This window comes from Strix aluco, chromosome 16, assembly GCF_031877795.1.
Source record: "Strix aluco isolate bStrAlu1 chromosome 16, bStrAlu1.hap1, whole genome shotgun sequence".
Taxonomy (NCBI): Eukaryota; Metazoa; Chordata; class Aves; order Strigiformes; family Strigidae; genus Strix; species Strix aluco.
Window position 1 is genome coordinate 351968 of NC_133946.1, and position 16496 is coordinate 368463.

The 16496-nt window shown below is 39.0% G+C and overlaps 1 protein-coding gene across 1 annotated transcript in view; it reads left to right on the plus strand.

Moving 5' to 3' along the window:
• SWAP70 (switching B cell complex subunit SWAP70) overlaps positions 1-16496 on the plus strand; it is a 44173-nt gene that overhangs the window by 24632 nt on the left and 3045 nt on the right. Inside the window, exons 5-10 of the mRNA XM_074841904.1 lie at positions 3111-3257; positions 3509-3617; positions 4907-5088; positions 8647-8754; positions 10323-10489; positions 11276-11474. Coding sequence (XP_074698005.1) covers positions 3111-3257; positions 3509-3617; positions 4907-5088; positions 8647-8754; positions 10323-10489; positions 11276-11474 — 912 coding nt within the window. The remainder of the gene's footprint in view (positions 1-3110; positions 3258-3508; positions 3618-4906; positions 5089-8646; positions 8755-10322; positions 10490-11275; positions 11475-16496) is intronic.

The following is a 16496-nucleotide window of genomic DNA, read 5'->3' on the forward strand; positions in this document are numbered from 1 at the left end:
CTCCAGCTGAGAGATCTGCTTCTAAGTTGCCCTGCTTCACCAGGGCAAAAAGGTGTAGAAGAGTTCCTTCTTGTTCTGCTTAGCAGGCTACGTGACTGACCACTTATTTACCTGTACTCAAGCACGAGAAGTCATGCTGGCCTCTGTATTCTTAGCAGACTTCTGTCAATCTTGAGTTTCTTCAAATTTCCAGTGGCTGGATTGTCAGTTTAGGAATGGCTTTAAAAACTGCATTTCTTTCATGGGAGGTATAAATATCACAGGGACCTGAGGGGGTCACAGCAGAGCTTACCTAGAGAGCTATTTAAAAATGACTTTTACCAGACAGAGAGTTTTTTTGTCTTTGATTTCTTGGCTTCTTGGTGAGGTGAGAAATAAAGGCTTTCTTGGCAGGCTGTCCTAAGCTGTTCTGAAGAAATCGTCAGAAGGTCTTGGCACAGGAAATTCTTTAAGAATATCCACAGAACAATGCAAAAATCTGTTTTTGTTAACTGCTGGTTGCCTGTTGGAGGTGAGGGCTGGGGACACACACACGCATGCACATAGACAGTCGAGGGCAAAATGAAGTAATTCTGCTATTAAATACCATGAAAATAAAATAACCAGTGTCAGGTCAGTCCTTCCACTTGAAACTTGTGAGGAAATTGGATTTCTTTTCAGTTTTGGCATTGCGTTGTGTCTCTCTCCGCCCCCCCCCCCCCCTTTTTTCTTTTTTTTTTTCTTTTTTTTTTTCTTTTTTTTTTTTAACTGTGTCCTTTCTTTCCTCTCCTGGTGGCTGGGCCTTTTTCTCAAGGATGTCTGAGTGCCTTTGAATGGTTCCTTGACACTTAAAAATAGTTTATGTCAAGATTTGGCCCAGTGCCTCCTGGGCAGTCGCTGGCCTAATGGAGAATGGAGTTCCCCGTGTGACTTACAGACATCTGGTTTGGTCACAGCTTGTGCTATGATACCTTGTTGATTCCCAGAATTATCCTGTTTATTGCAGTATATGATTGCTTCAAGGTATTAATTAATGACATACTGTAGCATAGCCAAGTCTCATACTATCCTTTTTATTTTACACTTTTCTTGGATCTCCAAGGCTTACGGAAGGTAGTGGTGATGATGAATTTTGTGATATTTAGTTTTCTGAAAGATGTGTCCTTCATGTGACAGTTGGTCTGAAAAGATCCCCAGGAGCTGTCAGTGGGCTCTTAGAAGATGAGAAACAGCTGATGCACAGAAATAATAGATAAAGGTTTGGCAGAAATTGGAGGGGAAAGTATCAGTTTGACTTGGCTTTGAAAGCAAATGTAGTATGTCAGGAAGGGGAAGAGCACCTGGTTATGACTTAGACTGTCCAAGGCACGAAAGAGTGAAGCTGCAGGAGTCCTTCACACACCCGTGTGACCACTCAGACCTCAGACCTCAGTATGGAGGCAGCAAACAAAGCTGTTTCTCTGTGCATTCCTGTTCTTGAGCAAGGGGGTGGGATAGCACAGGGGAATAGGCCTGGCTGTGGTTCTGGCTGCATTTAACTGGCTAGAAAAGCTAAGCACAGATAAGCTGTGTGTGTGTGGGGATTGTTTCTTTTTTGTTTGGTTTTTTTTTTTAATAAACAAAAGAGCTTCCTCAATTGTCATGAATTGTTTTTTTCCCCTCAGACCTGCATAGAAAGACACCTTTGACTCAAATATGCCATCGCACATTTATTTGTTTGCTTGTACCCAAATTGCTGTAGCTAAAAGGCATTACAGAAAAATGTTCCTTGGTCTCCTTTCCAACTTATCAGTCCTCTTAATCTGGCATACTTTGAATACAGTGCTTTCTGTATGTCTTGTTCATAGATATATTGATGTAGATGTTTCGATTTCATCTGTGATTTGACTTTTTTCTGAAGTTAGGAGTCAGACAAAAGTATATAGATAATTGGGGAATATGGTTTCAGAAATGTCAGTTACAGCTGAAGTACTGGCAAACTTTGAAACTCTAGATTAAAAACTGACTAGGTCCCAGCAGTGCCCCTGATAAGACCACTAAAATCAAATGCCTGAAAGAATGAGCAATTACTATATCATTCCCTGTGCACCCTCTCTTCTGTGAGATGGTTTTTGAATTGACGTATAGCCACACGATAATGTATAACAGGGTTACTAGTAAAACTGCATTTAGTATTGCGCTTATGTTTTAGATCTGTTAATACTCAATAGAGGCAAACTTGAATGATTTGATCATAATACCAGCCCTATTTATTGTCATTACAGGAGATTATAATTTCTATTCTTTTATTATATAAAGCTCAGTGGCAAAGTATGGGCTTTTCTTCCTTCTTTTGAAATAGTCTTGTTAAAGCTTGCAAGTGTTTTTCTCGTATAGAAAGTTGAGTAGATCATCTTTCAAGTGAGTGAAATCTTGGCGTTATTTAAATCAAAATACAACTCTGTTCCTTTAAGGGAAGATCCAGGCTTCAGCAGTGTTCCCATATCCAGTCCAGTAAAGATGCCAGGAGCATGGTTCCGTTACCAGTTTTGTTAACATACTCACTGAAGTATCCTATATGGGATCGCTTCTTCAGTGGGGTGCAGCTAAATGAGTGTGTTGGCAGGCTGGAGCCACTCCCAGCACAAAGGTGCTTCTGTTTTGTCCCTGGGAATGTCCCGTAACGGGCTGTATTTACAGTGCTGAGATGCAGGCTCGCATCTGCCACCGGGGCGTGTGTCCCCACAGGACTGATCTTTAACGGCTGTCATTAAAGTATTACAGGTGAGTCTTAGTGATGGCAAATGTCTCTGCTTCACTCCAGAAAATTAAATAGTAAAGGTCATCAAAGAGGACTGAAGAATCATCATAATTACTTGATAATGACATAATAATAGTAGTAATAGTAATAATTGTTCAGTTCTTCAGATAACCCAGTTACTTAAAAACTGGACAGAAGAGCAGTGAGTCATTTTTCATGGGCTAAACAATTAGCAGTGTGCTGGTATTAGGAATGGAAGTGTGTAGGTGAAATATTTAGGGCCTTGAGCTAACTCTTCTGTGTGCTCCATTGGGCCTTTAAGCCACATAACCAAAAGACCAGGCAGTTCAACAGAGGCCAAGCATTTCAGCTGATCCGTTGCTTTTTACAGGGCTATATGTTGAAAAAAGGTCATAAAAGGAAAAATTGGACGGAACGATGGTTTGTGCTAAAACCCAATATTATTTCCTACTACGTAAGTGAAGATTTAAAGGACAAGAAGGGAGACATCGTACTGGATGGCAACTGTTGTGTAGAGGTAAAAAAACCCAACCAACCAAACAAGACCTTTGAATATCTCTAAAGATAAGAATTAATCCTTCTTTGTGTGCAGGATGGACTCCTTTCATTAATGTATATTTTTTACTTTATATAAAACCAGTTCTTTTTTTATAAAGGTTCTTGATGCTGGTGTTTGTAGCTCTGTAACAGATAACTGCATATGTGGGGCTTGACAATATAACTTAGATTTCAGTGTTTTCAAGGCTAATCCTTTGTTACCCTTTCTAGGCCTTGCCTGACAAAGATGGAAAGAAATGCCTTTTTCTCATAAAATGTCTTGATAAAAGCTTTGAGATCAGTGCCTCTGATAAAAAGAAGAAGCAGGAGTGGATTCAAGGTAGGTTTCAAAAATCTTTGTTCTGTGAAAGTTAAGGTAAGCTGGTCTTACAGCTGTGATTTACTCAAATTTGAAATTCTCGGTCTTGTGATTTTTGGTGTCTCTGTTTTGGGCACATGGAAGGGATCTTTAAGGAGCCTGAGACTCAGGAAGAACTAAGGATCCATGTAAGGGGAATCAGTTTCTGTGATTTAGGTGCCTCACTTTAGGCAGCTGTAACCAAAATGAAATGGATGTTGTTGTTGTTTGCTTTTCCTATGTTGGCTGTACTTCTAGGGATGGGGAAGGGAAGGGGAATTCAGTTGTTGCTTTTGGGGAGAAAGGGAAAGCTTGTTCACTTCAGCATCGTAAAATACTGGCTGTGCTTTTACAGTTTTGCTTGAGGTGGTACGGTTTGGTGAGCTGAGGGTAAGGCTGGGAATTGGGCCTTCCTTTTCTGTTTTTCTTCCTCACGGTGAAGGTGCTCCTTCTGTGAGACCTTCCCAGATACATGCTGAGTGATAGTCACATGCATCTTTTGTGGAGTGAGGCAGAAGCCCTTGCAAAAACCCCACTGTTACCAATTCCCCTGAGATCTGTACAGCATTTAACTATTTGAAGCTGTGTGCTTTCATTTGCACTTCCCTCTTTACCTGAAGCACCAAAGTCACAAAGTATGACAAATGATTACTTAGTTCCAAAAGGAGATCTTTTTTCACAGTTGTAGTAGGTGAATAAAATATCAAAATCAACTGCCACTCCTCAGCTTTGCTCTGTGAATATTTCCTCACTGAATATAAGTGAATGAGAGCTACTTTCTTACTGAGAGTACGTTTTCCCTTGGAGTATCAGTAAGAATAAAGGGGTTAAGGTTGGTTCTAGGGAAGTAATTGATGTATATGTTAGATAACATCTTACTGCTTGATTAGAGTCACTGAATCTAGGTAGTAAGAAGTCTTAAAGTGTTAGGGGTTTTTGCAGCTAGGTGTACAAGTGATATGTATGTCTACTGCCTGTTAGAAATCGATACTGGAATTGAGATAATACATAGGAGTTGCCAGACCTTATCCTTGTGGCGCACAGCCAATACGGAAAGCCAAGTGTCTTTCACTTTTGGTTTGTGTTGACAGCTAGCCTGGTGAGAATTAGGAGAACTAACAACAGTTATTTCTGATTTTAAAATACCCTAACAACAACAAACAATACACACCACAGGTATTCATTCATTCACGGAGGCTATCCAGAAAGTTTAGCATTTCCTTTCACTGGTGTTCTCTTCCTCTCCCTCTGTCTTGCACACTCCTTTCCAGCCATACAGACCACTGTAAACCTGCTGAGAGTGGGGAGCCCTCCACCCCACAAAGAAGCACGCCAAAAACGAAAAGAATTGCGCCAGAAGCTGTTGGCTGAGCAAGAAGAGCTGGAGCGGCAGATGAAAGAACTGCAGACGGCCAACGAGAACAAGCAGAAGGAACTGGAGACCGTGCGAAAGGTGGGAGTGGGAGCTGCTAACCTTCAGGCTCTAAGATCAATCTCTGTGGTTTAGCTGGGCCTCTTGAAGAGGCATCTGTTAGCTGGTCAGGTGTTCAGACACACTGAGTGAACTCCTCCAGAGGAGGTGGGCTTGTGTCAGCATCAGCCCGCTGCAGCCAGTAGGTCTGCCGGCTGAGCCTGCGGTGAAGCCGTCAGCACTGACCGCAGCGGTTTTGTTCAGCAGGCTCGGGGCAATTCGTGTGGCGCAGCCCTGTCCCCTGTACTTATGAGAGTATTATGAAGCTCGTGTAAAAGAAAACGCCAGCTGCGTGGATGGTGTTTGGGGACTGGAGAGTCTATTATTTTCAGTTATTTGTGGGTTATTTGTTTTTCTTTTCTGTCAGATGTGGCTGTCAAACTTGGGGCTTTCCATTAAGGTTTTCATACCTAGTTTTCCAAAGTTCTGTTGTGTGAACTGTATGTGTGGGGGGAACTCTTCTCTTCACCCAGACTGATGTTTCCAGAGATATAAATTCAATTTACAAAGATTGCAAAGATGCAAAGTGATTCTGTGAGTATGTATAGGCGTAACTTTATTAGAGTAGTTTGGGGGATATTTACAGAGGCGAGACACATAGCAACCATTTATAAACCGTTTAAATGCATGTTCCTTGTAAATGCTGGATTGACTTCTAAAAGACTGAGAATGGGACCAGAAATTTCAGAGTATTAGCAGAAGACTTGCTGTCCTCATTACGTTCCATGTAGTCACCTTTTTAGTCTACATCTAAGGACTGGCAGGAGACACCAAGGTGCTGTGGCTGCACACTCTTAACAGTAGATTGAACATGCTGATGAATCTTTCTGCTTTGGAACAACTGGTACCTCCACAGTAGTTCTCCACAGAGACTTGATTAGTATCCAGACATACTTCCTGTCTCCATCGTTAAGCTTGAGTTTTTCATAAATGAAAAACACTAACTAATTTTAGCCCTCAGTTAGAAAAAACTTGAAGGATCTTTGCAGCAGGGGGTCCAGGGAATGCTATAAACATTGTGAGAGTGTGTTAAAGGTGCCGAGTCTAGAAAGCAAATAAAATAATCCAAAATGTATCTTTTTAAAAGTCTTGTCATTAAGTCACAATTTGTGGCACAGAAATTTGTCTTTTTGTAATAACCTTTCACTGACAGTACTGCTGTGGGTATTACTCTGTCTGCCTTATCTGGAGTCTGACAGTGGAAAATAATTTTTTAATTTAATTTTAGCATGTGTTTAACATTCAGAATGCAAAAAAGGCTTTGAAGGATAGCCTGTGTTACCTGCGCGTTACTGATAAATAATACACCTGTTAACAGAAATCACAGGGCTGGATTTCAGTGTTGAGTGTATGCTGTTGAGGAAAAGGTTAAGGGGAACAATAACATGAGAGCAACCCCAGAGCAGCAGCAGTAGGATGTTGACAGGCTCCAGGGAGTTTCGTAGAAATCACAACGGGCAAACTAAAGAGAGTTGTGGCAAGAAGCATCTTTTGAAGTGGACTGGATTAAAATGATTTCTCAAGGAGAGTGGTTTAGTGTTTCACATGAACTACCACACTTTGACTAAAAGTGGAATTCGTGGGGAGGTACTCTGCTGGAGGAACTTAAAGTGTTTGATTAGCTAGAAAAATGTTCAAGAAAAAAGGCTTTGTAAATGGTTCAGGAAACTGAATTCTTCTGGAAAGCTCAGAGTTAGATTTGCTCCTAATGGCAGTGAGCCATCACTTACGCAGCATCTGCCAAAGTGCATTGTGAGACTCGTCTGTGTTTTGGTAGCTCCTGCAGTAGAAAATGTCAGAAGAATAAGAGCCTTTATCTAAAATAGTTTTTTTCATATTTTTTAATGGCATTTTGAGATACACACACTGAACAGACTGAAAGGTAAGTTTTTCTTGCCGAGAAAGCATGCACAAGACTTGTGTACCCTGTGTTTCAGTTTGGGGTCTTGCATGGGATTTGGAGACTGTGCTCATTAACCCCTGCTGGAATGGCCTCTTCCTGTCCATTCTCTCTCCCTCCCTGCCCCCAACAGTTGGGACTTTTCCCTAAACTGCATAGTTGTTGCCAGTAACCTTACCTGCCAGGAATTGATGTCCTCTGATGGAATTAAGCAGGCAGTTGCCGATAAAGAGTGGACAAACAGTGTATTTATTGTCTTGTTGAGCTCTCTGGCAAAAGCCTAGCACCCACGTTTGCCTGTGACTCTGCACGTCTACCCTCTTGGCTCAGTATTGGCAATGTTTATTTAATTTCAAAGCGGGGAATAAAATCAAAAGAAAAAATTCACTTAAATAGGCATCTTGGATTTGACTACAATTACATGCTTTTAAATGTTCCGGCAGAGGAGGAATACTGCTTCTAAGAGACTGGCATCATTTAAGCCTTTCAAAGGAGAGCAAATCTGTATTACCTTCTGCAGCTTAAAACAAACTAGAAGCCTTCTCCTTCCCTTCTTCCCATCTATTTCAGACTAGAGAGATATCACAAGCACTTAAAGGAATGAAAGCTTGGCAGTTTTAATTGTATGGGCATCTCTTTAGTTCAAGGTTGTGTGAGGGAAGATGGTTTAACTGGGGTGCCTTCCAAAAATACTAAAGATAATGGAATGCCCGCTGTTACTGAAGGTCTGTGGAAACAATTTCTCCAGACCAGCGTGTTACAAAAGAAGGGTGCTTGCTTTCTGTTTCCTCTGAAGCATCAGATGGATAACTTAGGAAAATTCTGTGAAAGAATTACTTTGTTTTCAGTATTGGTGAAGTTTTGGCTGGTACTTGTGCATTTCTAACCTCTGGTGCATTCTAAAAATACATGCTATCGAAATCCTGATGAAAGGAGAAACTGTGATGACTGTGTATGTGAAATCAAGATGCAAAACAATTTCAGTAAGTTGCAAAAGGCATGAAGGCACCAGCAGCTGTTTCCTAGGACTTAGCTCTGATGAGGCTAATTTTTCCCCTAATTTCAAGTGATGATTATTGACTAGAATTTTATTGACCTTACATGGCAGTTCAGGGGATGTTAAAGGGATATGATTCACAATAGCACAATCACTTATTACAGTCAAACTTTGTGGCACTTCTGCTTTACCATGGCAATTTGGTGCTTCCCACTTCAGTTCTGTATGAACTGTAAGCATGCTGGCGTGTTTTCACTGTTGGAACTGCCTGCACTGTGGTTCTCCATAATAGTTTTCTATCCCACATGAGAGAGAGAGAGAGAGAGAAGGAAATACAGTGATTTCTACGGGTTGTGAAAAGCAGGACTCAAAGGAGACTGGGCGGAAGTCTGTAATTGACTTTTCATTGGTAAATTTAAAATGGTCTTGCAAACAATAAGAATAAAAATGATATTTAGAGATTGAGATTAGCCTCAGACATTTAAAAGAATAAAGTTGGTGCCTTAATGCTTTAGAAGGTTTCTTCCATTTTTGTTAAAACCAAAAATTGTTAAATAAAATTAGATTCCCTCTGAATGTTTTAGTTTTGACAAATTATTTTTTCCTTGTTCTCTTCCCCCCACCCCACACCCTTCTTTTACAGCAACTGGAAGCAGCAGCTGCTCGTGCTGCTGAGGAAGAGAAGAAAAGACTCCAGACTCAAGTCGAATTACAAGATCGGTTCAGTTTGGAGCTGGAGAGAGAAAAAATGGTGAGTAGTGCAAGTGTTTCTTTGCTGATTCCACACAGTGAGCACTGCATTCAGCAATGACTTGTCTCACAGGCAGTTGCTGAAAGGATTCCACAGGTTTTGTGGGAGGCTGGAGAACGCAACCTGCGTTGCGTTTATTAGAGACGTAGGAATAAAATATTTTTACTGGTGAATTCAAATACTGCAACAGCTTGCCTACAATTTGTATAGCTTTCAAAGCTTAAGTATTATTGGAAAATTGGGAAAAATTGGACTCTTTTGAAGAGTCCAATGCAGGCTGAAGTTATCCTTGCAGTTTTCAAAGATGAAGAACGTGACGCTGGTACAGACTATATGAACATGCAAAATGAACACAGGCATAATCAAAATGCATTTATGAATTTTCTGACTGGGAATATATTCCTAAAACTAATCTTTTTTTCTTTTTTTTTTTTAACTGTGTGTTCTTTTACAATTATACACACACAGAAACATAAAAAATGAAGGAAATATTGTAGCTTTACAATGCTGTTACTGTTATCTACACTGAGAATTTCCAAAAGAATTATTTCAGTCTTCAGGGGCTTTGTCAGACTTGCAGGCTTTTCTGTTAGCTGGAGAAAAGAAGTAAGAATCGTCGAGTCAATGTGATGGAATGTCTCAGAACATGATTGCACGCAGTGCTGCTTTATGGGCTGAGTGCGGATTCCTGAATCCGATAGCTTTCTGGGTCAGTGGGGTTTTGGATAGCAGAGGGAAAGCAGACTGCAGACCAGTGGAGCAGGACAAGCCACCCTACCACGCCTGACAGCAAGCCTTTCTTGCTGAATTCTGGAGCTGTGCTCACCTCCTGTATTGCTAAATGCTGAGGTTTTGGTGCTTTATCCCGACTCAGTTCAAAGCCCGATGACTGTTGTCCCCAGCGCAGTGAGGGGCTGGGTGGTGCTGCATTGCCCCTGGTTTCCGGCTCTGGGCAGTGAAGGGGGGGCAGTGAGGCTCAGAGGCTGGGTGACTGTGGTACGCAGCATCCCCTCACCTTCCTCTATCCCTTAGTGTTGGTTTTTGTTATAGTTGCTGTTCTCTTAGCAAAGCCAACCTCCTTAGCAGATTCCCACCCCTGTATCTATCTATCCTGTGCTGTTGCGGTGCCATCATCCGGATGTAAGTGTGTGAAATACACTGCTGCCAAGGGAAGACTTGCCTGAGGAAAGGAGTGGAAATGGTGTCATTAAATCTGCCTGACCTTTGTGTCTGGGCACTCTACGGGTTTTCTCTTCCTTCACTTTAGTCTGTATCTGTAAACTAAGTGACAAGAGCAAACTGATTGAAGTTAGCTTCAAACTCCTGTAAAAATCCTGTGCTGCATGAAGTAGGGCAATGTAAGTAACCTGTATTATTATTTACTCTTTTAAATGCTGTTAGCTACATATCAACAAATGTAAACTCAATTTTATCAGTTTTGCTCTGCAGGTGGCAGGGAAAGGTTTGTCTCCGAAAACCTTATCTGAGGGGAAACCTGGCAATTCTTTTAAAAATTGGAAACCTGAGTTGAATGGTAGCTCATATGTGTCTTCAATTTATGCTGCTAGGTAAGACAAAAAATGGAAGAGCAGGTTGCTCAGAAATCATCCGAACTGGAACAGTATTTACAGAGAGTATGTGAACTGGAAGAAATGTATAAGCAGCTACAGGAAGCTTTGGAGGATGAGAAACAGGCGCGTCAAGATGAAGAGACTGTGAGGAAACTTCAAGCCAGGTATGGCTTTGACCTCGTAGGGATTTATTTCAATTCCACCCCCCACCCCCCCCCCAATAATAAATAACTGTGCCATAGTATTAAAAATCATCTGCATCTTGGACATGCTGCTGGAAGGGGGGAACTAGCTTGAAGTCCAAACACAGGATGGATTCCACACACCCCCCCTCCACCCCCCCCAAGCTATGAAGGCTAAAGCTGGTATTTACGATTTTTTAATATGTTTGATTAGCCCTTAGCAGTGGGAGTGCTCAGCAATTTCAGAAAAGCAGGTGCACTTACTTTTCATCAGGTGTTGTGCATGTCAGCACTTGAAAAACAGATCAGTCCACAGAATTTGCAGTTGTGTATTTTATAAAGCAGCAGCTGTCAATAAGACTTTCTGCTGTATTTTATCACAGGTTTAAATTGTAATTGATAAAGGGTTAAGTCTCCTCTTACTCATATGGGCTTTGTTTAGTGTGGTTTGTTTCTTTATATATTCAGTCCTCCTAGGACAATTGAGGTAACTTAAGCATGCTTGTTTCTTCTGTGGTTTTCAGTGTTGTGTGCTTGCATTATTGACTACATTTTCTGAATAGCCCTTTGTAGCAGTCAGACTGCTTGCACTGCTGCCATGATTTTCAGCTTTACACTGAAGACAAGCCAACAAGCAATAACTTTTTCCCTGCTTCCCAGGTATTTTTTAAAAAAAGAAAATAATTAGCTTGGCTTCCCTACATGTATGCTATATACTGGATACAGGTTACTTTTAAAGTGCAGTTAACATCACAATCCCCATTGCAGATTACTGGAAGAGGAGTCAGCAAAGAGAGCTGAACTGGAAAAATGGCACTTGCAGCAACAACAGACCATTCAGATGACAGAAGCAGAGAAGCAAGAGCTAGAAAACCAGAGAATGATAAAGGAACAGGCTCTTCAAGTTGCTATGCAGCAACTGGAACAACTTGAACTGGAAAGGAAGGAGGCCCTTGAGCAATACGAGGTGAGCTGTTCCGTTCGTCACCTTCTCATACTTAGCCAGGTATTCAGTAGTTTAACTGAATTTGAAGTTCATCAATCTCCTGCTTCTTTAAGGATGAGTACGGCACAAAAATGGTAGGAACGGGTAGGATAGTTAGGTGATGGGGTTTTCTTGCCCTAGATGAGTAGATGTATTTGAAGAAAAGGACATGCTTCAGACCTACCCCCTCCTTTGTTCTTCTGTCCCAATTTGCACGCAAGCCGGCTCAGTCATAGTCTGAAACACTCTCTGTACATTTGTCTTCTACTGTAGACTAAGGTCTGACGCAGTCCCATTGCTGTCACCACTAAATGGCTTATGCTTTTGAATTAGTTATTCTTGCAACGTTGTGATGATGTCATGAGGCAATATTGTCTTCCACAGATGAAAAACCAGTGTGGTGCTTAGGCTCTTGCTCCTCAAAAAAGCACAGTATTTAAGCACTGAGATGATGTCAAGAAGAGAGAGGAATTGGCTCAGATTCTCCCAAATGCCCAGCCTGGCCTCTGCTCCGCTGAGTGTTTTTGGTGAAGGCCAGTAGCTGTACTCAGGGAAGCAATAAGAGCCCAAATCCAGCAAGTAGAGAGTCCCAAGAGCTGCATACTATCTATGGTGAGGGAGCTGTCATTGATCCTGTGTGATCTAGGTCAGGAAACTTAAATGAGAAAATTTGGAAAATTGCCAAAAAGGTAAAAAAATTGAAAAATGAAAAATTAAAAAATTTGGAAAATGCGAAAAAATCTTTAAAAATGCAAAAAATTTGAAATATGTGGGAAATGTAAAAAGTTTGAAAAATGTAAAATATGTAAAAAATTTAAAAATGTGGAAAATGCAAAAATTTTGAAAAATGTAAAGAATGCAAAGAATGTGGAAAGTGTGAAGAATGTGAAAAATGCGAAGAATGTGTAGAATGCAAAGAATGTGTAGAATTTGAAAAATGCAAAGAATGTGAACAATGCAAAGAATGTGAACAGTGCGAAAAATTTGAAGAATGCGAAGAATGCGAAAAATCTGAAAAATGTGAAGAATGTGTAGAATGCGAAGAATGTGAAGAATGCGAAAAATTTGAAAGATGTGAAGAATGTGAGCAATGCAAAGAATGCGGAAAGTGTGAAGAATGTGAAAAATGCGAAGAATGCGAAAAATTTGAAGAATGCGAAAAATGTGAAGAATGCGAAGAATGTGAACAGTGCAAAAAATTTGAAGAATGCGAAAAATGCGAAGAATGCAAAAAATGCAAAGAATGTGAACAGTGCGAAAAATTTGAAGAATGCGAAAAATGTGAAAAATGCGAAGAATGTGAACAATGCGAAAAATGTGAAAGATGTGAAGAATGCGAAAAATGTGAAGAATGTTAAAAATTTGAAGAATGCGAAGAATGTGAACAATGCAAAAAAATGCAAAGAATGTGAAGAATGCGAAAAATTTGAAGAATGCGAAAAATTTGAAGAATGCGAAAAATCTGAAAAAATGCAAAGAATGTGTAGAATGCGAAGAATGTGAAGAATGCGAAAAATTTAAAAGTTGCGAAGAATGCAAAAAATGTGTAGAATGCGAAAAATTTGAAAGATGTGAAGAATGCGAAAAATGCGATGAATGTGAAAAATATGAAGAATGCGAAAAATCTGGAAAATGTGAAAAATTTGAAAAATGCGAAGAATGTGAGCAATGCAAAGAATGCGGAAAATGTGAAGAATGTGAAAAATGCAAAAAATGCAAAGAATGTGAACAGTGCGAAAAATTTGAAGAATGCGAAGAATGTGTAGAATGCGAAAAATTTGAAAAATTCGAAGAATGCAAAGAATGTGAACAGTGCGAAAAATTTGAAGAATGCGAAAAATTTGAAGAATGCGAAGAATGCGAAAAATTTGAAGAATGCGGAAAATTTGAAAAATGCAAAGAATGTGAACAATGCAAAAAATGCAAAGAATGTGAACAGTGCGAAAAATTTGAAGAATGCGAAAAATGCGAAGAATGCAAAAAATGCAAAGAATGTGAACAGTGCAAAAAATTTGAAGAATGCAAAGAATGCGAAAAATGTGAAAAATGCGAAGAATGTGAACAATGCGAAAAATGTGAAAGATGTGAAGAATGCGAAAAATGTGAGGAATGTGAAAAATTTGAAGAATGCGAAGAATGCGAACAATGCAAAAAATGCAAGGAATGTGAAGAATGCGAAAAATTTGAAGAATGCGAAGAATGCGAAAAATTTGAAGAATGCGAAAAATCTGAAAAATGCGAAGAATGTGAAGAATGCGAAAAATTTAAAAGATGCGAAGAATGCAAAAAATGTGTAGAATGCGAAAAATTTGAAAGATGTGAAGAATGCGAAAAATGCGATGAATGTGAAAAATATGAAGAATGCGAAAAATCTGGAAAATGTGAAAAATTTGAAAAATGCGAAGAATGTGAGCAATGCAAAGAATGCGGAAAATGTGAAGAATGTGAAAAATGCAAAAAATGCAAAGAATGTGAACAGTGCGAAAAATTTGAAGAATGCGAAGAATGCGAAAAATTTGAAGAATGCGAAAAATTTGAAAAATGCAAAGAATGTGAACAATGCAAAAAATGCAAAGAATGTGAACAGTGCGAAAAATTTGAAGAATGCGAAAAATGCGAAGAATGCAAAAAATGCAAAGAATGTGAACAGTGCGAAAAATTTGAAGAATGCAAAGAATGCGAAAAATGTGAAAAATGCGAAGAATGTGAACAATGCGAAAAATGTGAAAGATGTGAAGAATGCGAAAAATGCGATGAATGTGAAAAATATGAAGAATGCGAAAAATCTGGAAAATGTGAAAAATTTGAAAAATGCGAAGAATGTGAGCAATGCAAAGAATGCGGAAAATGTGAAGAATGTGAAAAATGCAAAAAATGCAAAGAATGTGAACAGTGCGAAAAGATTGAAGAATGCGAAGAATGTGAAAAATGTGAAGAATGTGTAGAATGCGAAAAATTTGAAAAATGCAAAGAATGTGAACAATGCAAAAAATGCAAAGAATGTGAACAGTGCAAAAAATTTGAAGAATGCGAAGAATGTGAAAAATGAAGAATGTGAAAAATTTGAAGAATGCGAAAAATCTGAAAAATGCGAAGAATGTGAAGAATGCGAGAATGTGAAAAATGCGATGAATGTGAAAAATATGAAGAATGCGAAAAATCTGGAAAATGTGAAAAATTTGAAGAATGTGAACAATGCAAAAAATGCAAAGAATGCGGAAAGTGTGAAGAATGTGAAAAATGCGAAGAATGCGAACAATGTGAAGAATGCGAAAAATCTGAAAAATGCGAAGAATGTGAAAGATGTGAATGTGAAAAGTGCGAAGAATGTGAAAAGTTTGAAGAATGCGAAAAATTTGAAGAATGTGAAGAATGCAAAGAATGCGAAAACTGTAAAGAATGCGAAAAATTTGAAAAATGCGAAGAATGTGAAAGATGTGAAGAATGCAAAAAAGTTGAAGAATGCGAGAAATGAAAAATTTGAAAAATGCGGAGTGCGAAAAATGTGAAGAATGCAAAAATGTGAAAAATTCGAAGAATGTGAAAAATGTGGCGTGCGAAAAATGTGAAGAATGTGAAAAATGCAAAGAATGCGAAAAATGAAAAAGGAAAAATTTAAAAAATGTGAAACGTAAAAAATTTGAAAAATGTGAAGAATGCAAAAACGTGAAAAAAATTTGAAAAGTGAAGAATGTGAAAAATGTGAAGAATGTGAAAAATGTGGAAAATTTGAAAAACTGAAGAATGCGCAAAATTTGAAAAATGCGAAGAATGAAAAATGAAAAAGTGGAAAATGTGAAAAATGAAATGTGAAAAATTTGAAAAATGCAAAAAAATAAAAAAATGTAAAAAATGCAAAAAATTTGAAAAATGTAAAAATGTGAAATATGTGAAAAATTTGAAAAATAAAAAATGAAAATTGTAGAAAAGGTGAAAAATGTATAAACTAAAAAATGTGAAAAATTTACTGTAAAATATAAAAATGTGAGAAAGTGCAAAAAATGTCAGAAATGTGAGTAAAGTGAAAAAATGTAAACTGAAAAATGTAAAATATGTGAGAAATGTGAAAATTGAAAAATGTGAGAAGTGTAAAAAATGTAAAATTTGAAAATGAGAAATATGAAAAATGTGTAAAGTGTAAGAAATGTGTAAAATGAAAAATGACACGAAAAATGAAAAATACAAAATTAAAAAAATGAAATATAAAATGAAATAAAAAATAAAAAGTAATTAGAGACTAAATGCAAGAGGCCTGGATGCCTGTTGGAGCGGGGCCGTGTCTGCGCTGTCTCGTGCTGCTGAGGGCAGGAGCTGCCTGGCCGGGCGCAGAGCGCCCATGCTGCAGTGACCGCCGCCAAGGCCCAGGTGGGGGGGGCCTGGCCCCTTCACAACTTACCCGTGGTGGCATTACCTCTCACACCAGCATTGGAGTGCTACTGGCTAATACTGGACTGGGTTTTTTAGATGACATCTCAGGCTTTTTGTAGATGAAACAGCATTTATTACTCCAAAGGAATTGCTGACTACCACAGACGTTAAAAAAAAAGAAACAAAACCAAGTCCACAAAGCAAAGGATAGAGTAGGTCACTGCGCTAGTTGAGTCATTCTTTTAGAAACAGTTAAACATTCTGGCCGCCTGTTCGGAATTGACCAAAAGACTGGTTTAGACTGAAGAAGACCTCTGTGTTTTTTGTTTTGTTTTTGCTTGGGTGTAACAGCAGTGCTCCTTTTCCTAGCTTATATTTTATGATTTCTGGTAGTGAGAGATACCCAGCTAGCTGGTCTTAGTTTGGAACAGAAAATGCATTTTTCTTTTTGTTTTGAAACTACAGTTTATGCTTTTGGTCTTTACGAAGCGTATCCCTACTTCCACAGCCACAGATTCTTGTGAAGCCTGGTTATTTTTGAATTCTGGTTTGACAGCTTATTTTGTACAGCTAGTGACCGACTAAATTACTTAGCATGGTTAGAAATGGAGTACTCCTGTCCGCACTAAAGGGAGT